This window comes from Leuciscus leuciscus (assembly GCF_965113295.1).
Source record: "Leuciscus leuciscus genome assembly, chromosome: 8".
NCBI classification, from domain to species: domain Eukaryota; kingdom Metazoa; phylum Chordata; class Actinopteri; order Cypriniformes; family Leuciscidae; genus Leuciscus; species Leuciscus leuciscus.
This window is the reverse complement of record NC_138732.1, coordinates 41,610,301-41,633,742: the sequence shown is the minus strand read 5'-3', so window position 1 is coordinate 41,633,742 and position 23,442 is coordinate 41,610,301. Positions and strand designations below refer to the sequence as shown.

The 23,442-nt window shown below is 40.5% G+C and overlaps 1 protein-coding gene and 1 long non-coding RNA gene across 2 annotated transcripts in view; one reads left to right on the top strand and one right to left on the bottom strand.

Annotated features, from left to right (window-relative positions):
- LOC309505166 overlaps positions 1 to 23,442 on the bottom strand; it is a 172,453-nt gene that overhangs the window by 5,094 nt on the left and 143,917 nt on the right. The gene's annotated exons all lie outside the window — the stretch shown is intronic.
- On the top strand, positions 16,628 to 23,314 carry LOC309505012 (zinc-binding protein A33-like). Its single transcript, XM_082178363.1, has 6 exons — positions 16,628 to 17,221; positions 20,755 to 20,850; positions 21,054 to 21,284; positions 21,402 to 21,424; positions 21,506 to 21,624; positions 22,008 to 23,314. Exons 1-6 carry the CDS (start codon positions 16,826 to 16,828, stop codon positions 22,550 to 22,552), a joined length of 1,410 nt encoding a protein of 469 aa, XP_082034489.1. The 5' UTR covers positions 16,628 to 16,825; the 3' UTR covers positions 22,553 to 23,314.

The window sequence follows — 23,442 nt, the reverse complement described above, 5'->3', positions numbered from 1 at the left end:
TACTGTATATATATATATATAGATCTGACTGTGTGAGACTATAGTTTGAATTAATTACTCTGAATGGATTTATTTTATTTTATTTATTTTTTGGTTTGAAATGATTCAATGACTCAATCATAAATTCTTCACGTGTTTCATTACTGGTTGAATCAGCATTTTTGAACAAATCTCTTGAATGAATGATTCAATAACAAATAATTTTATAAGTCACTTGTCCCCAATAACTATAAGGTTTTAATAACTGATCTAATTCTATGAGAATAGTGAAGTCCACATCACAACCACAGTGCCTGGCAAAAGTATTCATACCCCAACAATGTTGTGCTAAAATGCTTTAAAAAAATTCAAATCAATCTACACTCTATACCCCATAATGACAAAGCGAAAAACAAACCAAAAAAAGATTTGCAACATTATATATTTGTGAACCTATTTACAATGACACAGAGGAAAAAACATTTTTTTCAACTGATGAACGATAAAAACTTTGACAGCCAATCAGAATCCATTCTGCTTTAAAGAGCTCGGAATGGAATTATTATAAATGATTTATTCGAGCACATCATTACTTTTTGTTAAAGCTGCAGTCCGCAGTTTTTCCTCTTTGTCGCCATCTCTGTTTGAAATCTGCAATTGCAGTTATTCGCGGAATTATCAACTTTACGTGGGTTGTGCCTCGGCACGGCACAGCGCGGATGAATCCAGTGTTTTGAGGAGAATGTGCGGCTGTCAGTCGCCGCCGGTGTGGATACTGGCATTCGCAATCACAGATTCTACTTTTTGGAAGTATGACCAACATAAGTGTTTTCACCGGAAAATGTCGTCTGAACAAGTAACATTCACTTTTGTTCTGATCAACTAAGGGGAAAAAAGCATTGCATTAAATTGCACCGATTAAATCTAATGATCGCTCATCATATCACGTCAAACCATGCAAATTATACTTTGTTCTCAAATTGTTAATGTTAACAACATCAGCATTGCGTGACTACATGTAATGCCCTTCCGGTCTTTATCCTTGTTTTCGCATGAGGTCTCTTTATTTCTGTAGCCAGTCCGAAGTCCGAAGTCTTTTGCGTTTTACAACGGGTGACCTCCAGTTGGTGATTGTCATTTGAACCTTTCTGGATCCGCCATCAAATTGATGTTTAATTATATCAAGTGCTGTGAGAAAAGGCTATACATCTCCACCTCCAACATCCTCACAAGCAATATAGCCTACGAGCCGAGACACCTTCTTTATGTGTACAGATGTGACGTAATGACGCAAAGACATGCTTGAATTTCCCGCGGAAATCCACCAGTACCACTGGAATTAAAAACATTATTACAAGCTTACCATTTTGAATTGAGCTACGGCAAGCAGAGAGTTTTGAACACTGGCTGGTTATGTACTTGCTCAAAAATTTATTTTGGATAATTTTTAACCCAAAAAAGCTACGGACTGCAGCTTTAAATTCATGTTTCTGGTAATCTTGAATCAGAATAACTCAAGCGGCATCTCTTCTCTCATGACGAGGGCGGGGCTACAACCTGTCACTCACATGAGATCAGCCAATAGCAAACCACAACCATCCAATCAATTCCTGACAGACACAATCAAGCCCCGCACTACATTTGTTCTTGTTCCTGAAGCGTTTCAGTCGGATATACGTCACAATCGAGAAGAAAAGACTTTAACCGAATAATCCTGAGTTTATAAAGTGCTGATGTGAAGAGGTTATTCACTTAGTGCACTGGTCGGCTGTAATTTAAAGCAACTAACCCCCAGATTTCTGCCCACTTTCCCCCCCCCCAACCTTCATGGGTCTCCCTGAGCGAAAGTTTTCAGCAGGACATTACACACTAGAGCAGGCAGCAGATTGTGTGAGATTACGACAACATCCCGGCTCTGTAATATCTCCATGTTTGCAGTCATGGCCCGTCACCTCAGCTGACCAGTGGGGACGCCCGCGCCTCAATCAACTCCAACTGTTATTAAATACTGACCTCCATGAAGAAAAGTACAATGTAATGATGGCTTAAACAAACACAATTTATCATCGTCCTCACGCTGACATTACTTTACCCTACCGAACCCAGCCAAGCAGGCCCAGTGCAATTGGCCAGACTGACCCCGAAACAGGCTCCCACAATCCTCTGTCCACAGTTCAGCTGCGCTCGGCCTACTCGCTCACACCCAAACAAGCGTTCGGTGGAGTTATTGCATTATATGGAATACAAGGATCAAATAATTTACAGACAAACCAAACATTATTCAGACATCAGATATAATTTTTTATATTTTTTTACTAGTGTGTGCAGGACACTATAGTTCATTTATGTAAGTGAGGAGAGCAAAATAAAGTAAACTGGGACCAAAAATGATTGGGACACTTTGAGCTGATCATGTTTTGCTGAAGTGTTTTTTCTTTAATAACTAATGCTCTTTTTACACACAGACTGAACAAAATGAAGCATTACTTGGTGATTGGTTGAGCTAAACTGGTATTATCTAATTGTGTAGTTAAATTTAACAGCTGACAGATATTCAACATCATTCATGTGTGAGACAGTCTAACAGTAGGACGGACAAAACCAGTCAAATATCCACTGATCTCAGAACTCTGAGTTCTGCTCATATTTTATCATCATTATAGTGAATAACCTGTTATAATGTGAGAAATGTTGAAGGTATCTGAATAAATGTTGGTTTGACTGTATTTATATACTATATAAATATGTTGAAGGTGCAAATTAACAGTAAATGGTGATATTATTGACTAACTGTACACATTACAAAACCAAAGTGCTAATAAATTCAGCAAAATCCATTAAAAATGTAATAGCTCAAAGGTTTCTCTTTCACAGCTCCAGAGATCTGCACATGCAGTTCTTAGTTGCTTTTCTGTTTAATTAAGAACGTTGTCTCAGATGTGCATCCTAAAATTAATTAGAATAAATAACAACAGATGCAAATGAGGTAATTGTTGACATATACAGTACAAAGAGATCATGATCATGATAACTCAGATCATGCAATCTGGCAAGTATTTGATGAGAATGATGTTTGAGTCCATATTAAGATCTTTAGCTTTTGTACCTTTTGAGGAGAAATGTGAGAATATTTAAGATATTTTAAAGAGATAATGTTTGATCCCAATATTTTCAGTTTGTATAAGGATTTCTGTATTTTTCGAGCTGAGAGTGAAGTGAGCAGCGTTAACCCCACTGTGTGAACACTGAAACTGATGCTAACACTTACTACACAAACGGCAGATTCTGCGTTTTCCAACACATTTAATTCATGCAAGGCATCTCCATCTCTTATATCCTAATCTCTCAACACGATCACTCGTCAAGCGCCAAGCTCGTGATCCATGATCAATGTTTTTCCTTCTTTTTTGTCTTTACCCGATCTCGGAAGTCATCTCCATTTTTTGTGACTTTGCACCCTTGATTTCCATTGTCTATCCAGTGTATTGTGACTGTATTATGTACAGTATTTATTTGCGATGCATCACACTATATGTGTTCTAAAATCGGCTCAAAATATCAAACATGTTCTGATGTCTTCCGACTGGATGGAGTCTGTGCCCATCATACACTACGAGTCTGTGCCCATCATACACTACGAGTCTGTGGCCATCCTACACCACGAGTCTGTGCCCATCATACACTACGAGTCTGTGCCCATCATACACCACGAGTCTGTGCCCATCCTACACCACGAGTCTGTGCCCATCATACACTACGAGTCTGTGCCCATCATACACCACGAGTCTGTGCCCATCCTACACCACGAGTCTGTGCCCATCATACACTACGAGTCTGTGCCCATCATACACCACGAGTCTGTGCCCATCCTACACCACGAGTCTGTGCCCATCCTACACCACAAGTCTGTGCCCATCCTACACCACGAGTCTGTACACCACGAGTCTGTGCCCATCCTACACCACGAGTCTGTGCCCATCCTACACCACGAGTCTGTGCCCATCATACACTACGAGTCTGTGCCCATCATCCACCACGAGTCTCTGCCCATCCTACACCACGAGTCTGTGGCCATCATACACTACGAGTCTGTGCCCATCCTACACCACGAGTCTGTGCCCATCATACACTACGAGTCTGTGCCCATCCTACACCACGAGTCTGTGCCCATCATACACCACGAGTCTGTGCCCATCCTACACCACGAGTCTGTGCCCATCATCCACTACGAGTCTGTGCCCATCATCCACCACGAGTCTCTGCCCATCCTACACCACGAGTCTGTGGCCATCATACACCACGAGTCTGTGCCCATCATACACTACGAGTCTGTGGCCATCATACACTACGAGTCTGTGCCCATCATACACTACGAGTTTGTGCCCATCATACACCACGAGTCTGTGCCCATCCTACACCACGAGTCTGTGCCCATCATACACCACGAGTCTGTGCCCATCATACACCACGAGTCTGTGCCCATCATACACTACGAGTTTGTGCCCATCATACACCACGAGTCTGTGCCCATCATACACCACGAGTCTGTGCCCATCATACACCACGAGTCTGTGCCCATCATACACCACGAGTCTGTGCCCATCATACACTACGAGTCTGTGCCCATCCTACACCATGAGTCTGTGCCCATCCTACACCACGAGTCTATCCTACACCACGAGTCTGTGCCCATCCTACACCACAAGTCTGTGCCCATCCTACACCACGAGTCTGTACACCACGAGTCTGTGCCCATCCTACACCACGAGTCTATCCTACACCACGAGTCTGTGCCCATCATACACAACGAGTCTGTGCCCATCCTACACCACGAGTCTGTGCCCATCCTACACCACGAGTCTGTGCCCATCCTACATCACGAGTCTGTGCACATCCTACACCACGAGTCTGTGCCCATCATACACCACGAGTCTGTGCCCATCCTACACCACGAGTCTGTGCCCGTCATACACCATGAGTCTGTGCCCATCCTACACCACGAGTCTGTGCCCGTCATACACCATAAGTCTGTGCCCATCCTACACCACGAGTCTGTGCCCATCCTACACCACGAGTCTGTGCCCGTCATACACCACGAGTCTGTGCCCGTCATACACCATGAGTCTGTGCCCATCATACACCACGAGTCTGTGCCCGTCATACACCATGAGTCTGTGCCCATCCTACACCACGAGTCTGTGCCCATCATACACCATGAGTCTGTGCCCATCCTACACCACGAGTCTGTGCCCGTCATACACCATGAGTCTGTGCCCATCCTACACCACGAGTCTGTGCCCATCCTACATCACGAGTCTGTGCCCATCCTACACCACGAGTCTGTGCCCATCATACACAACGAGTCTCTGCCCATCATACACCACGAGTCTGTGCCCGTCATACACCATGAGTCTGTGCCCATCCTACACCACGAGTCTGTGCCCATCATACACCACGAGTCTGTGCCCGTCATACACCATGAGTCTGTGCCCATCCTACACCACGAGTCTGTGCCCATCATACACCATGAGTCTGTGCCCATCCTACACCACGAGTCTGTGCCCGTCATACACCATGAGTCTGTGCCCATCCTACACCACGAGTCTGTGCCCATCCTACATCACGAGTCTGTGCCCATCCTACACCACGAGTCTGTGCCCATCATACACAACGAGTCTCTGCCCATCCTACACCACGAGTCTGTGCCCGTCATACACCATGAGTCTGTGCCCATCCTACACCACGAGTCTGTGCCCGTCATACACCATGAGTCTGTGCCCATCCTACACCACGAGTCTGTGCCCATCATACACCATGAGTCTGTGCCCATCCTACACCACGAGTCTGTGCCCGTCATACACCATGAGTCTGTGCCCATCCTACACCACGAGTCTGAAGGACTTTCTGTGAATTCTGTCAACTCCAAATGCACAAAATCTGCAGACCGGCGCAGACATTCGGCAACTACTGCCGACTCTGAGCAAAAGTCGTGTAGTGTATTCCAGCCTTTAGTTAAACATCACATTTGTGTTTAATGTTTTAGTTTTTACTGCTGAAGTAAGAGCATTGAACTTTCTTCTTCTGTGATCCAGAACAGCAGAGCAGCTGAGAGGTTAGCTTGAGCAGCGCCCTCTACTGTACAGACGTGGATTTACTTTTCCGTCAGCCTGGGGCTTATTTGGGGTTTTCTGTCATTAAAAACAAACAAACAAACAAGCACAGCCCAGATGAGGAAAACTAACGTACAAGTAATGTCACTCACTTAAAATTGCGTTACTCCATAAAAAGTAACTTTTTATGTAAAGGCCTGTTCACACCAAGAGCGATAACTATAACGATAAAGATACAGACCTTATGAGCCAGAGAAACAAGCGCAGAATTGTGTAGTATTTTGTGTGTGAACTTCTGTTTTTGTGGTAGCTCTGTATATTTCTATGGCATCGCTGATGAAGAGTGATTAGCTGGTGAAGTGGATTTACTTATTATAAAGTTAAGGAAAGTTATCATGAGCATTGTAATGTTTGAAGCGGATGTCATAAATGTCACACACTGGGATGATTTTAACGATAACGGCGCAGAGAAACGTTGGAATCACTTTAAAAAAAAATAAAAATCTGAATCCATCCTGTTTTAAAGACCAAACTACAGCGCTTAATATACACAGAATGATATCGTCCACTGGTGAAGACGATAATACAGTTATTGATATAGTTATCGTTCTTGGACATGTTGCAAACACCAAAGTCCACCTATCAGTGGTTCTCAACCTTTTGACTCAAAGGCCTTCATTGGCCAACACAATTTGTGAAGCCAAATTTTAAGGTAAGATATTTCTTCTATAATTATGATGAAGCTGCTACATTTTAATCTTTTATAGGCTAAAACATTTTAAAAAATAATTTTAATCATTTTGAGTAATATTATTAAAGGTGAAAATCCAGCGTTTAATGTTGTTTATATGTGTATGTGGTGTTTTTAATCTGCTTTAAGACAAACCATGTGTAAATTCATAAGTCGACAGCATTGCTGAGTATTTTCTCCTTAAAACTGCAGTGACCCAAAGACGCTTTGAAATCGCTGGTGTTTCTGACGTCACAAACTACCTTGTAACCAATCAGATCAACGTGTGATCGTCAACCAGTGGATCTCTGAGCTGAGTGAGTGAGTGGAGGCGGGGCTCATTTGCATATTCATATTCATAGAACCGCACATACTAAATGAGGCAAGGGTGTCGAGTTACATTCAAGATATTTTAAGGCATGAAGACTTTTTTTCAAGGAATTTGTTTTTAAAATGTGTCATTTTGGAGATCAAAGATGAGTTTTAAGGGATACAATTATTGACTACAGGGGAACTTCAATATTAATTATATGAATAATATATTAATTCATATTAAAACTAATTTGAATAGTTTTAAGTCATTCCCTCTCGTATGTGTGCTGAGGCTCTGTCGTGGGTCCCGGGCCCCTGATTAATAACCACTGACCATAATTTTGCCAAAACAAATAAAAAACACAGGACTGCTCTTCTTACAACACAAACTTTTGCTACTTCCACTGTGCATCTGAAGTTTTTATAACTTTACTGCCATAATCATTACAGGTATAAAAAGTTTGCTTTATCAGTTAACCAATAAATGCAATGTATTGGTCAGACCCATCAAACAGGTCATTCGGGAAATGATGTGCCAAGTGGATTTTTATGAGTGTATTTTCCAATGTAGTATACGCTGTGGGTCAATGCTAAGCTGAAGCTGCTTGACACTTCATCTATGGTGCTATGATTTTTTATAAACACTATTGACTTGGCCTTTATTGATTGGCGTGAATGTATCACACAAATCATTTTGCACCAAATCAATAAAGAAATCTTGTGGAAAATTTATATTAAAAGGCCTTTGTTTGCCTAAGTGAGTTTCAGACATCAGGCACACACTGAATGCTTTGCTGATTAATTGAATTAGTTTAAATTTGGGAATGGCAAGCCCATTAAACAATGCATTCTTAAATCATGCACTGCCATGTGTGATTGAAATGAGATTTTCAACACAATAAGAGAGCTGTTAAATAAATCACATATGCATTTTACACAGTCAGAGAAAAGGAGCATAACTCTTATGAACGTCTCTCAATCTTTAGGTTCAACACTTGCTGATGGCCATTTGCCTGCAGTGCTGCCAAACGCTTCTCGCTTATATGAACATTTGAGGCTTCGTACAAATTATGTACAAATGATCTATTACAAAACGGATCTGTATGGAGAGTACGGTTGGATTGAAGAGGTTTTTAATTACCACAGTTGTAGATTCAGGGAAAGTATTTCATATTCAAGCAAATGCATGCTCACTTAATAATGTTGGGTTAAAAATAACCCAGCGAGTAACCCAACTATGGAGTGGTGTAGCACCTTCCCAACTGTGGGTTATTTTAACCAAATGCATTGAGTTAAAAGCCAGTGGGGTTAAAAGTAACCCAACAGTTAAGTTAACTATTTATTTTTATTTATGACATTATTTTAATAAATAAAAATACACTTTGTTTTCAAATACAGATTGTTTATTTGTATAAAACAATAAATATGTCTCCACAAATATATTTTTAAATGACAAATTAAATATTGTGGAGGCTAGAATCTAATGTAAATATACATAATTGTGTACAGAAATTCAAAATACACAAGTAAACATACAACATACGTATTTAACCCAACAGCCGGGTTATAACTAGAAATTAGTAGTATTAATAGAAACTAGAAAAATGCTTATAGTGGTTATAGTCAGAAACTGGAAAAACAAACAGAAACAATATTTATTTTGGGGGTAAAAAGTAGATATGATTTCTTAGTTTTATGTATTTTTTTTACATTTTAAATAAGTTTATATTTTACATTTATTTTAAGCTATTTTTATTAAGTAATTAACTCTTTCCCCGCCATTTACGGTATTTTCTGGCTTTCCGTGTTTTCACTGTTATACGGTAGGGGGCGCTATTACACATCTTCTGAAAGAGTACAGAATCTCCGGATCAAAACACAGGCGAAGAAGAAGCAGAAACAGGCGATATCATATGTAAGCAGATGCATATGTAAAATAAGGAGATTATCAACATTAAACAGCATATAAATCAAAACTGCCTAATGTTACTGAGTGAAATGTCGACCCAGGACGAGCTCGATCTACTCCATCGTTCTGAATCTGATCTGGATGTAGTCTTTGACAAAAACATGACTTTCTCAGCTTTTTGCTCAAAATGTTGATTTTTTTTTATGAAACTTACCCATATTCAAGTGTTGATAAAAAAGAATGCATGAAGCGAGAATAAAACGGCTTGTTTTGTTTAAAAGCAGAGGGTCTGTTCTTTCTTTTGATATATTGCATGTTCAGATATTCATACAACAATGGGGGACATGAAAGTTCAGTGAAAATTATCAAAAATGCTGCTAGTGGTTGATAACTTTTTTTTTTTTTTAAGCAATAGCAGGGAAAGAGTAATTTTTTTTTACCATTTCATATCTATTAATATTAATTGTATGATTAATAATATATTAATTTGAATAATTTTATGTCATGATGAGATGTCCCTGTTTGAGAGTCACTGGTGTTGCAGAACAGACTTTTACACACCTTTAAGAAAATTAGCAAATTGTGGCAAAAATAGAATTCCTGCAGCAAAAAGTTTCCTCTGTGAAAATTATTTTGAATTTTTTACTTCATCGAAATGGTACGAAACTCTGTAAAGGTTTTGGCACTTGCTGTGTGAACACAAAAAAATAATAATGACAGGATTCAAAAACATGAAATGGTCCAGAAAAGACTAGTCACACTCATACAATTCATGGTCAAAAATGAGCTTAATGGAAGTTAATGGCAGACGAATTTCATCTAGTGGAACGTTTTGGTACTGCGGCCAAAGAAAATCTCACTGAAAGCTCATTTTTTGAGATATCAGGCTCAAATTTGGAGCTTGTTTATATGTATGGCTTTGATTTTCTTGCAGTTTTAGAGTAAAACAAGTTTTTGAAAAATATATATTTCATATAAAAATTTTAAATAGTATCTTTGTGCATTTTTTTATAACACTAAACGTAATATTCTGTAACTTTTTTTAAGTTAACTTTTTTCCACTTCAGCAATAATCAGCCAAGTGCGTGTTTGAAAAGATATCAAACTGAAGTCTGTTCTCTAAAGCATTCAAGATTTACCACACTTTAAGTTGGAAATTACATTTTCAGGTCTATGCTCAAAAAGTGAATAAATAGATTATAAACACAGCGTAAATATAATTTAGTACCATAAAATCCCCTAAAAATACAAAGTATTAAATAAAAAAACATTACCGAACTAAAATATAGTAAATCAATTTCATTGGTTGGACATTTTTTCAAAATCGGTCATTTTTGACGACGCGAGAAGAGCACCAGAGGGTTAACAGTCACTCGTCGCCACCTACTGGTGTAATTATTGATACAATCTTTATTTGAAGCGTCAAGTTACTTTCAATGGGTGATTAACTATTTGAATCGCTACTGTAGACATCAGTGTTTTTATCTGAACTATAAACTTTTATCCCAGTATTTCTGTTTAGTGTGGCACACAATCTTAAAAGCACTTGGTGAAAACTCTTCCTGAAGATGTGTGATTTTGTGTGAAGTGTCGAGGAGATCGAGTCTCGCTTCAGTGGCACTGAAGGACTGCTGAAGGAGGACACTTTTATTTTTTTATAACTATCAGTTGATCATTGCTGTTTAATTATGTCGGGTGGATTTTGGAGTAGATAACATGCTGTTATCTCCCGGTGAGAAGGCTAGAAAGGATATCAAAAAGATAAGTCCCATTCCAGCACACGAGCGTACGGCTGATGTTCAAATATTGTAATGTTCTTTCGTCTTTCAACATATTTAATCTTCAGCCGAACCGAAGCATAAGAACAGTCAAAGGGAAGCCAGAAAAAAATGTGTTGAGAATGGCGTATTCGTGCATATCTATTAAGCACAGGTGCATGTAGCCTTTAAACAGATAAAGCCAATGATGGAATAAGGGGTGGGGGGGGAGAGAGGCTCATGGCAATAATAATAGCCCACAGGGATTAAAAGATCACAGGAGTCAAGAGGTGTGTTAACCACCATAAAATGCAGAAATGATGAGGCGAGATATGCACTCGACGCGTAATCGAGGGCATGAGCTCCAGCTACAGTATGAGCTCCAGTGCAGGGTCATCCCTGTCCTGCAGTGCCTTATGAACCCCAGGATTAATCCAATATGCAGTTTCAGGAAGTGTTTGTATTAAAAGGCCATAGCAGAAACATGCTCTATTCAAGCTCAGGCACACAACAAAGATATGAAGGTTAAATTAAATTTAGCCAATAGCTCACTCAGCAAGAGATTGACAGCTGGATGAAATTAATTTAGATAAAAAAAAATATAAAAAAATTTAAACAGAAAATCATCACAGAATTCATCAATTCCACTGACTGATGTTTGCATGGTTGTTTTCCCTCCAAAGTGATGTCACTTCCTGGAAGGTGATGCCATTGAGAAACTGGCTTTTGTTAGTTAAAGGGATTTTTTAAAAGTCGAACAAGAAGGACAGACGTGTAAAGGACAACAACACTATACATTGATTATCAATTAAAGTCGCCCTGTGGTGTAAATCCAGCTTTTAATGTTGTTTATGTGTCTATGTGGTGTTTTTAATATGCTTTAAGACAAACCATGTGTAAATTCATAAGTCGACAGCATTGCTGAGTATTTCCTCCTTAAAACTGCAGTGAACCAAAGACATAAACACGCCCCTGTTTCCTGCAAACATGTGACCAATTCCAGGCTCATTTGCATATTCATGAATCTGTGTATACTAAATGAAGCAAGGGTGTCAAGTTACATTCAGGCTATTTTAAGGCATGAAGACTTTTCCACAGGGAGAACATTTTTAAATATGTCATTTTGATTATCAAAGATTAATTTTAAGGGGATAAAATGATTGACTGCAGGGGGACTTTAAGACGATATTCCCAAGAACAAGTTTTGTTTGAAATATTTAAATTAGAAAAAGATCCCAGAAGCACAAAAGTATAAATTATTGTTTTTTTTAAGTCTTTATAACTGCTATTTTATTATATCTAAAGAATAAAGTTAAGAATATTTTGCATTCCCAAAATATTTTCTTAAGGAATATTCTTATATTTTTTTCTACATATTGTTCTAATGACAAAACGCAAGAATAATTTGAATTCCTGAAAATAATGTTTTTAAAAATCATTGTAAACATCCGTATAACCTCAGACTTGTCTCAGATCCTCAAAGGTTAGATGTTTAATCAATTTATCAGCTCAGTTCAAATATTAAGCATTAGACTGTTATTATGATTATTATGGTAATCTGTAAAAAGATTTTGATATTGAGTCGATCAGCAAGAATAACACCAAAACCATTTTCTTCTTAAGAAGAAAGAAAAAGTCCTTAAGACAATATTTGAGAAGAATTTTCACTTAGAATTGATCTTAAGAAACATCCACTCAAACCAAAGTGAAACGATGTAAATTCACCCGTGTGTTCACTAAACTGTGATTAAAGGCAACTAATACAGTTCTTATGATTTACGTTAATATATATCAAATTATAAATTACATTGATTATATTAAAAATATAAATTTTCTTAAAAAGTACGTTTAATTTATTTTTGGTCACACTTTAGTTTAGGGTCCAATGTCTTTTGCCTCAAACTCCTAATTACTTCTTATTAATAGTTAGTAAGGGAGTTGTTAAGTTTAGGATTAAGGGATGTAGAATATGGTCATGCAGAATAAGGCATTCATAACTGCTTTATAAGTACTAATAAACAGCCAATATTCTAGTAATTTGCATGATAATAAGCAACTAGTTATGGTAATAGTGAGAACTGGACCCTAAACTAAAGTGTTACCATATTTTTATATTTTATCCAATATATTAAGACTTAAGATGATGAGGACAGACACACACGTTTATAGAGCGACTAAAATCCCATCATGGTTATTAATACTGGAGCTGACACATATAAAACAACACATATTTCTCTAACTCACCTTCACAGTGAAGCGTTTCATTCACAGCCTGTCTTCACGAATCTGTTGAAAATCTGTTCATTCTGCAAAGAAACAACATTTGTTAGAGTTTGTTACATTTGTAACTAGAGCAAAGGACTGAACAATGCAATGAAATCAACAGATGCACAATAGCAATACACAGTCAAATCATCATACAACTATCACTTAAAAAAAATGAAATCTTAAAAAGCCATAGAAATCAAAAACGTCTTCAGACGAGATTTTAAAGGTTAGGATGGATTGAGTTTGCAAGTTTAAAGGAAATCCGCAAACATTTTCCCGACTCCCCGCGAGGGCCGGAGAGAAGCACACGCGAGCTATTGGGACGGGGGATCGGATGCTCCATTAGCAGCGGATTTATTCAATCAGCTGGCTCACCTCTTAATTAAAGGAACTAATTATGCTATCGAAGGCCTTGGCTGGTGGCTCCAGGAGTGTTTTGGCTGGCACACACACACACACACACACACACACCTCGCTGAAGGTGATGACCTTGTGATAACCCGTGTGTTCATCACTCAAATTACTGTCCCCTGTAATGGTAATGCCAGAGCACTGGAACACCGGGGCCGACTAATCTGTATTCAAATTACATGCCAGCAAACAGTGAGGTGGCCCGCGCGGCCATAACTCAGCCGCAGTGCATGCTGGGAAGGGAGCTCCTCCACGGCCAATCAGGCTTTATCATACATTTCCCAGGTGTGCGACGGGCCTTCTGGGGAGCCGGTGATATTGGGAAAATTCATCACAAGTCTCCCTCGCAGCCGTAATGGTCAATTTAAATTAATTACTAGTGGGACGGGTCAGTCATTCACGGAGCTAAAGCCAGATGAAGCCGCGGAGATCTCGTGTCTTCCATTGTTGGAACGTCACATTGACTTTAATCAGGACAGTTCACCCAAAAATTACATTTCTGTCATCATTTACTCACCCTCAAGTTGTTTCAAACCTGTATGAATCTTTTGCTAAACAAGAACAAGAGTATTGATGGATCCCACTGACTTCCATAGTATTTGTCCTACTATGGAAGTCAATAACTCTCTGAATACCCATATTCTTTAAAACATCTTCTTTTGTGTTCAGCAGAAGACAGAAACTCATACAGGTTTGAAACAACATGAAGGTGAGTAAATAACTGATGACATCTTTTCATTTTTGAGTTAATGATGATAATGTCTGTTAATGACTTTTAATTAGTTTTCACGCAAGACTATAATGAAGTGAGGACACTTCTCATCAGGTTTGATATGCCACATTTATTCCCAGATGTTATGATCTGTATTAAGGCTTAAACAAACAATATAGCTATAAGTCAAACTAGCATCTCTGTTGTAGCATGTATGCTACAAACGGCTAAACGTTTGGCGGGAAAATTATATTTGTTCATAATATGACATTCTAAGTCATTATATACTTAAAAAAAATACTTGATTAAATTGGCAACTAGAAAATAATTAGATATTATAGATCGTAAGTAAATTAGCATAAACAGTATAAACTTACATCTGGTACAAATGTTGGTATTTCTGCTCCAAGTTCTCGATCATTCCTGTCATTTTTTCATAAATGAACACCAAATATAAACAGGTAAAGGAGTCAACAAGAGTGTGTGTGTGTGTGTGTGTGTGTGTGTGTGTGTGTGTGTGTGTGTGTGTGTGTGTGTGTGTGTGTGTGTGTGTGTGTGTTAAATATTGTCCGTTCAGAGATTATTGTAATGCTCCACAGCTGACCGTGTGTTTTCATGATGTTTTGTCGCCATCTTCCGGTCATGTGAGATTACACTGCCCTTCATAAAGCTCCTGAAACTCATTAAACATGCTTGATATATGTTCTGTCAGACTTCTGTCATATCCTCCTAAGACCCAGAAAAAAAGCTCTTTTGAATTTAGTATTTTTACATGTCATTACATTGTTTAGAGCATAAAAACATTTTTATTTTAACATTTTTAAACAAGATATTTTCTCATGTTATGTCTTCTAGTGACACCAGGATTCAGTTGTTTAAAAAAAATAAAAAGACATTAATGACATTCAATATGAATGGGATTTTTTATCCCATATTTATCCCATATATATATATATATAACTTATGTTTATTTTATTTTGGGAGTTTTTATGTTTCTGGATTTTTTTAACAAACTTTGAATAAAGATGATTCTCAACTATGTAATAAAATATTTAATAGAATGAAATGATACACCATTTTACTTCATACAATATTTGGGTAAAATGGCCATAAATGTGTAGTCCCATTCAATTCAACATCTATACACTATTTAATTTGCATATTAATGTCTTCTTGGGGAAACATGTAATGGAAAAAAAGTGTAATAATGGGAGTAATAATTGGCAATATTTTCATAATAATATCTAATATGTTATAGGAATAATGATCTATAATTTCACTTGTTGTGTGATGAATATGCTGCGAGTCCTGGTGTCTGTACGGTGGACATGTATGAATCAATGTCCTGTTCTGTGACAGAAAGTCATATTTTGATGAGAAAGCCCATAACATTTTCCCAAGATGTTCAAAAACAAGCTTCAAAAAGGAGTGTAAAAATAAATATACAAGTGTAAGTTTAGTGTTACACAATGTCAATTTTCAAAACAGTTTTCAGTTTTCGAATTACACCTAATTTATGATTATTAATGTGATAGGGGAAAAGGCAATAAATAAGGCAAAAAAAGTTCAGTAGTTTCAGACTCCAATTCCTCAAATAAACCATAATTATTATTATTATTATTATTTTAACATTTCATAGCAAAATAATAAACAGATCAAATGACAATTTATTACAGCTAATAAAAAACATTTGCTGCATTATCCTTATAATACATCATGTATATCATGCATTTAGTATGCATTAGGGGTGTAACAATATATTGTCTCAGTTATTGTTGAAGGTGGACAGGGGTCATCATAGGCTCTCTGATTGGTCTTTGGCCTCATACACAGCAGAATGTGATGCACTGTGTGTTGTGACTCATTCCTCTCATGTAAAGCGACCTTGAGCGATGGAAAGGCGCTAAATAAATAAAACTTCTTCTTCCTCCCATAACATCATTAAAGTTGTGTGTGACTTCTGCCACACTAGACCTTCTGTTGGCTCGGACCAGACGGGATAGCCTTCATTGCCCTCGTCCATCGATGAGTCTTGGGTGTCCAACACCTTGTCGCCGGTGTGTGTTCGTCCCTCCTCGGACACTGTTGGTAAATCCTCATCACTGCTGACCGGGAGCGACACACAAGCCTTGAGTTTCAGAGATACTCTGAGCCAGTCACCTCGCCATAACTATCTGGTCCTTGTCAAAGTCGCTTGTTTCTGTTTGAATTAAGATTATTTTTCTTATTTTAAGCAAAAACTCACTTAATTTGATTTATTTGAAAACAAGACATAATATCTTATCTAATTTTACTTAGAATTAAGATTTTTTTTATATTTGGACTGGAAACCAGACAAAAATACTAAAGTAAGAAAAGCATTTTTTGCAGTGATCATAAACTCCTCCCTCTTACAACACTAACCAGGAAGAGACTGACTTGTTATTTCTCCTTTCTGTCACGCCGACTTTGTCTCAACAAAAGCAATAAAGAATAAGCAATCAATGGAGAACAAAAAGAAAAACTTTACTTAAGGACTTTTGTGATGTTCATTTCTGAACAGACAGCAGATCTTTGATTCTCATCGAGATTCATTTTTGAAAACCGTCGTTCAGAAAGTGAAAGTAGAGTTTAGTTTGCGAGACTCAAACGGTGAAAATGGCTTCAGCAGCTGAAGATGATTATATTTGTCCTGTTTGCTATGAAATCTTCAAGGTTCCTGTTTTTCTGTCCTGTAGTCACAGTATTTGTAAAGAGTGTCTACAACAGTTCTGGAAAACTAAGGAAACTCAGGAGTGTCCTGTCTGCAGGAGAAGATCCTCAAGAGATGAACCTCCAGTTAATCTCACATTAAAAAACTTGTGTGAGTCGTTCCTGAAGGAGAGAAATGAGAAACGTTCATCAGGATCTGAGGAGATCTGCAGTTTACACAGTGAGAAACTCAAACTCTTCTGTCTGGAGGACAAACAGCCGGTGTGTTTAGTGTGTATTAATTCACAAAAACATGACAATCATAAATTCAGACCCATCAGTGAAGTGCTTTCATCTTACAAGGTAAGACAAATGTTTCTTGTTTCACATGTAAAGAACAATAATTAGTCATAAACATAGTTCCCTTTCGAGAACGGTCACTTCTTATTGCGTAGCTATACGCAGTGGGGGGAACTCCTTTTCCTCAAAATTCTGAAGCCTAAAATGTAAAACGCATTTTGCAGTTGCATAGCTAGCACAGTGAGTGTCTGGCTCACTCATTGGCTGTGCTGCGGCAACTGCACATCCAATGGCGTGGGCCAATGGCGTGGGCTCGATCACGCCCCCTTGGCGGGCTCTGACGTGTAATGGCGTGAGGCTAGCTCATTGGCGCACACGTCAGAGCCCGCCAAGGGGGCGTGACCGAGTCTATATTAGCCCCCGAAATAGCCATTATAGCAGATTCATCTCCTTCAGCGACATACTTCACGTCTCTGAGTCCTCTGCAAGCCTTTGCCGTTGAATCAAGCCCTACAGTTAGAGTGTGCAGCCCTACAGCGGATTTTGCCTTCAACCCAGAAGTCGTCTTCCCCTTTCGCAGCTCTGCTGTCGCTATCCGGCGCCCAACGCTGCGGTCTCGGCTAGCTCTCTCGCAAGACGGCGAGGCCTACGTGGCGGGCCTAGTCTCCTTCGGTGGATCTATCGACGACCGCAACGACAGCCTCTCCATTGCTGCTTCTGAGGAAGATTGGTCGGGCTCGGTCGACCCTACTATCGCTTCTCAGTCAGGCGCCAGCACCGCAGCTACCAGAACTAATTCTGACGCGGAGATGCTGCGGATCCTTACTAAGGCCGTCGCGGACCTTGGGCTCGAGTGGTCCTCACCCCGAGGAGCCTCCTTGGAGTCGGCTGGACGGCTGGTTCCTGCCGGGGCACTAACAGGCCCCTCGTCATAGACCCGCACCGTTCTTCCCCGAGGTACACCAAGAACTATCTAAAACATGGCGCACTCCCTACTCTGCACGCACAGGATCTTGGGCGGCGCGGCGGAAAAGGGCTACGAGTCTTTGCCACCCCTCGAGGAGGCTGTGGCCGCTCATCTCTGCCCGAACACCGCTGCTAGTTGGAGAACTAGAGCGGCGCACCCTGTCAAGCCGTGCCGCAACACGTCAGCTCTCGCTGGACACGCCTACGCCGCCTCCGGTCAAGCTGCTTCGGCCCTGCACACTATGGAAGTGTTGCAGGTCTACCAGGCCAAACTCCTCCAATCCATGGACCGGAATCCCGGAACCCAAGTCCTTCTGCGACCTACGGAGCGCCACGGACTTAGCTTTGCGTGCTACCAAAGCTACTGCGCAGGCTATCGGGAGGAGTATGGCTAACCTTGTCGTGCTTGAGCGCCATCTTTGGCTAACTTTGACTGAGATCAAGGACATGGATAGAACGGTGTTCCTCGACTCCCCTGTCTCCAGTTCCGGCCTCTTTGACCCGGCGGTGAAGGGTTTTTCTGAAAGGTTCACTGAGGCACAGAAGTCGTCCCAGGCTATACGACACTTCCTGCCTAAGCGCTCCAGCTCGGCCTCGAGCACGCCCAAGACCGCGCTCTCTCCGCAGCCAACGAAACCAGCCAAGCAGGCCTCTCAGCCCCGCCCTGCGGATGATGCCCGCCGTCAATCAAGATCATCTAAACGCTACCCGCTGCCTCGGCGCCAGGGCCCTCGTCCCAGCGGCACGTCGGACCCCAGGCCTCCGGCTACCTCCTAGCATCGGGGGGGAAAAGGGAGGGCTTGTGTCTCGCTTTAGCCGGACCACCCTCGAAAAGGCCCAGTACACTTCTCACAGCTCCCTGTTTAGTTCGGGCGGCTGGAGATTTTACTACTGTAAACAGGCCCGCTACACTGCGCGCGCCTTTGCAAACAAACGCTGTTTTCACGGTGACCCAAATAAAGCACAAAAAGAGTATGTTTCAAGCACACAACACCCGGGTTCACGGTCCCCCTTCATTAGGCAGCCCCCTCCCAGTTGCTTCCCTGACTTTACCCCAGGCGAAAGCCTTTATAGTCAGCCCAACACTCAGTATGTGCACAAATCACAATACAAGGGTATCAGGTCCCCCTGCGTTAGGCGGCCCATCCCAAAACATGTGTCAAACCCTAGCCACATGAGCCCTGGCCTGGCAAGCCATTCCCGGTGTGCCGAGTTGGGTTATAAACACAATAAAGCGAGGCTACTCGCTCCAATTCGCTCGCAGACCCCCAAAGTTTCCGGCGGATGTAGAGACTTCGGTGAGAAGCAGCGTGTGTCACGTGCTTCGTTCCGAAATACAGAATCTGTTAGCAAAAGGGGTGATAGAGCCTGTCCCCCCCGCGCTACAGCACTCAGGGTTTTACAGCCGCTATTTTCTAGTTCCGAAAAAAGACGGCGGTATCAGACCCATATTAGATCTGAGACATTTGAACAAAGCTCTCATGAGACGGCCGTTCAAAATGTTGACTATCAAACAAATCCTTGCGCAGGTTCGCCCGGGGGATTGGTTTTTTACTGTGGATCTGAAAGATGCTTACTTTCACATTCAGATAGCCCCTCGTCACAGGCCATTCTTGAGATTCGCCTTCGAGGGGCAGGCTTATCAGTACACAGTCCTGCCGTTCGGCCTGTCTTTAGCACCCCGTACTTTTACGAAGTGCATGGACGCAGTGCTTTCTCCCCTGAGGCTTCAGGGGGTGCACGTGCTGAATTATCTCGACGATTGGCTGGTTCTAGCTCAGTCAAGAACCTAACTGTTACAACACAGAGCTCTGATTCTCAGCCATTTGCAATGTCTGGGTCTCAAAATCAATGTATCCAAGAGCAACTGAGTCCCAGCCAGAATGTGATCTTTCTGGGCACAGTTATCGACTCTACAACTATGAGGGCGCGCCTCACAGCGGAGCGCGCGCTCTCTATTCAATGTCTTGCAGGCGAGTGCTCACGCCTGAAAAAGTTTCAGAAACATCTTGGTCTCATGGCAGCCGCATCGTCAGTACTTCGTATGGGATTACTGCGTATGCGCCCACTGCAACACTGGCTCAAGCACCGTGTGCCAGCCCATGCGTGGCAGTCAGGCAGCCTGTGAATCACGGTTGTCTACAGACTCTGATTCCCTGGCAGGCTCAAGACTGGTACCTCGAGGGTGTGAGCTTGGGGGTGATTTCCACTTGGAAAGTGGTTTTCACAGATGCATCCAACCAAGGTTGGGGAGTGTTGCACAAGGGCGAGCCTGTCTCCGGCTCTCTAGTCGAGCACGGAGCAGAGCTTACATATCAACTGTCTGGAAATGAAGGCAGTGTGTTTGGCCCTCAAAGCGTTTCTGCCAAACATCAGGGGACACCAGGTCCGGATCCGTAGTATCCGGATCCATAACATTGTCATTTACAATCTGTACTTTGTGTTCACTCAGACTGCCTTTGTTTTATGGTAAGTTTTAATTTATGAATCAATTTAGTATGAGATTTACACAAAAACAGAAGAAATCAGGGTGGGGGTCAATACTTTTGCACAGAATTGTATGATCATATCACTGTATTTTCTTCTCTTCACTGTAATCTGGTGTTTAATGTATTATTGTTCAATTCTAGGAGGAGCTCAATACAGCACTGAAGTCCTTACATCAGAAACTTCAACACAATGAAAAGAAGAAAGGAGAGTTTGAGAAAACAGCTCAACACATCAATGTGAGGAAACAGAATCAAGAGTCATTTTCATTACAGCTGGAGGATCACTTTATACTGATATAAATTGATATATGTAATATAATGTATTCCAGTTGATTATTTCTGTAAATGACGAGCAGCTTCTGCTTCTGGATCCGTTATATGTCGGGTATCGGAGATTTGTGTTGATTGAGATGATTGAAGTGAATGTGATTTGATTTCAGTCTCAAGCTGAGCACACAGAGCGTCAGATTAAAGAAGAGTTTGAGAAGCTTCATCAGTTTTTCAGATACGAAGAAGAAGCTACAATCACTGCACTGAGAGAGGAAGAGGAGCAGAAGAAGCAGAGGATGAAGGAGAAGCTGGAGGAGATGAACACACACATCTCAGCTCTTTCACACACAATCAGAGACATGGAGGAGATGATGAAAGACAATGACGTCTCGTTTCTAAAGGTGACAAATCAATCTGGCTTCATTCTTTGTGCAGAAAACAACTTGTATAGAGAGACTCATTGACACTGAGAGTGTTTGATAAGATATTAAAATGTTTTCAAACTCAATGTTTTCCAGAACTTTAAGGCCTCAATGGAAAGGTAAGTGAGCTGCTCGTATCTCTTCTCTCAGTGGATCTGAACTCAAATTCACTGCAGTTCTGACTCCTGAATGTTCCTCAGAGTCCAGATCTCACAGCCGGATCCACGGATGAGTTCTGGAGCTTTGATTCATGTGTCGCGTTATCTAGGTAACCTGCCGTTCAGAGTCTGGAAGAAGATGCTGGAAACTGTCCAACACAGTGAGTCTCAGCAGATTTGACACCAGTGCAGAAGATAGTTCAGATATAAACACACACAACAATAAAATTTGATAGAAATATATTTAATAATCACTTGAATTACCAAGTGAATCTAAACTGTATTTCAGAAAATCATCAGATCATACAGCGAACTCATAATGAAAAGTCTATTCCTCATGGTTTATGTTTATGTATTAGGATACAATCGTGTTTATTGAATACTGATATTAAACCTGAAGCCTCAATCCATTCTGACAGTAACTGAGAGACCATTGTTATGATAGTATGATTTATGATCTCTTTCAACAAAAGGAAAATGTTTTACATTTACATTTCTAATACATCATATTTCATCCTGTAATCTGATGTTATTCTCTTTGCAGCTCCGTTGACTCTGGATCCAAACACAGCACATCCTCGTCTCACACTCTCTGCTGATCTGACCAGTGTGTCATTCAGTGATGGAGATAAAACACTTCCTGATAATCCAGAGAGGTTTAACAATCCATGTGTCCTGGGAGCTGAGGGCTTTAACTCAGGAACACACTGCTGGGATGTGGAGGTTGGAGACAATACACTCTGGAGTCTTGGAATAACCACAGCATCATCAAACCAAAGGAAGGGAAAGGATTTCTTTAAGTCTAATGTCTGGTGTGTGTGGTACAGAGACAGCGAATACAGCTCACATTCCCCAGAGAAACGCCTCACTGTCTTCACTGTTAGACAGAAGCTTCAGCGTGTGAGAGTTCAGCTGGACTATGACAGAGGAACAGTGTCATTCTCTGATCCTGTAACTAAAGACTGTCTGTGCAGATTCAGGACATCCTTCACAGAGACTGTCTTTCCATTCTTATGTAATGTCTGCACAACTTCTCCTCTGAGGATCTTACCAGTTAAACGGTTTATTACAGCAGAAAATCACAGTTAAATCTGCTTCTGCTTCTAGATTAATACAGTTTTGCAAATTATGCTTCAATAATAACACTGTAATCAAAGGGTCTCATTGATCAATCACACTTCAATGTAAAGTTTAGAACCAAATTAACCCTTGTGTTTCCTTAAGGACATGTTTGTCTCTTTCAGTTTAAAAAAAATGTCCTGTGTTAATGCAACTGCATACATTTTTCACACAAGTGTGTATTTTTATTTTTATTTTCTTATTGTACACAAAATATTTACACTCAGGACCTTAAGGACAAAAATGTCCCCATTGAAACCCATTAAAACTGGCAATTTCTTTTTATCCCAGGGCCATTTAACTATAAAATGATGCAGTGTTTGTTAACAGACTTTTTTTTCTGTTGGCCTTTTCTTTTAAATATATATATAATTTTTTTTTTTTTACAAGATGGTGCCGTTTTCTCAGGTTTGGCCTATTGTCACGGTTTGGTCTTGTCTGGGTCACGTTTCATGTCTTGGTCATGTTTCATGTCTGTCATGTGATCCCCTGTTCAAAGTCATGTGATCCTGCCGTGTGTTCCCTTGTCTGATGTGTCATGATGTTATTGGGTCATTGTTCACAGGTGTCTCTTGTTTAGTCATTAGTCTTGTGTATTTAAGCCCTCATGTTTGCCCTGTGTCTTTGTTTAGTATGGTTTTGGGGTAACTGCTGTTTGTTCTTGTTTCGAGTGTTCATGCCTTTGTTTTATGTTTGATCACGCTGGTATTAAAGTTGCACTTGGGTTCTCTACATCTTGCCTCCTTACGTTACACATATAAAGCCAATACTCACTTTTTTCCTGTTTTCTGCTTCTGCATATTAGAGTCAGTTGGATAAATTGTGTAATAATTGTGTTTGTGTTGCTGTGAGGTTTGTAC

Coding starts and splice junctions, on each gene's coding strand:
- LOC309505012 (XM_082178363.1), top strand. CDS start 16,826: ATGGCTTCAGCAGCTGAAGATGATTATATTTGTCCTGTTTGCTATGAA. Junction 20,851..21,053: donor AAACAGCTCAACACATCAAT/GTGAGGAAACAG, acceptor ATTTGATTTCAG/TCTCAAGCTGAGCACACAGA. Junction 21,285..21,401: donor ATGACGTCTCGTTTCTAAAG/GTGACAAATCAA, acceptor AATGTTTTCCAG/AACTTTAAGGCCTCAATGGA.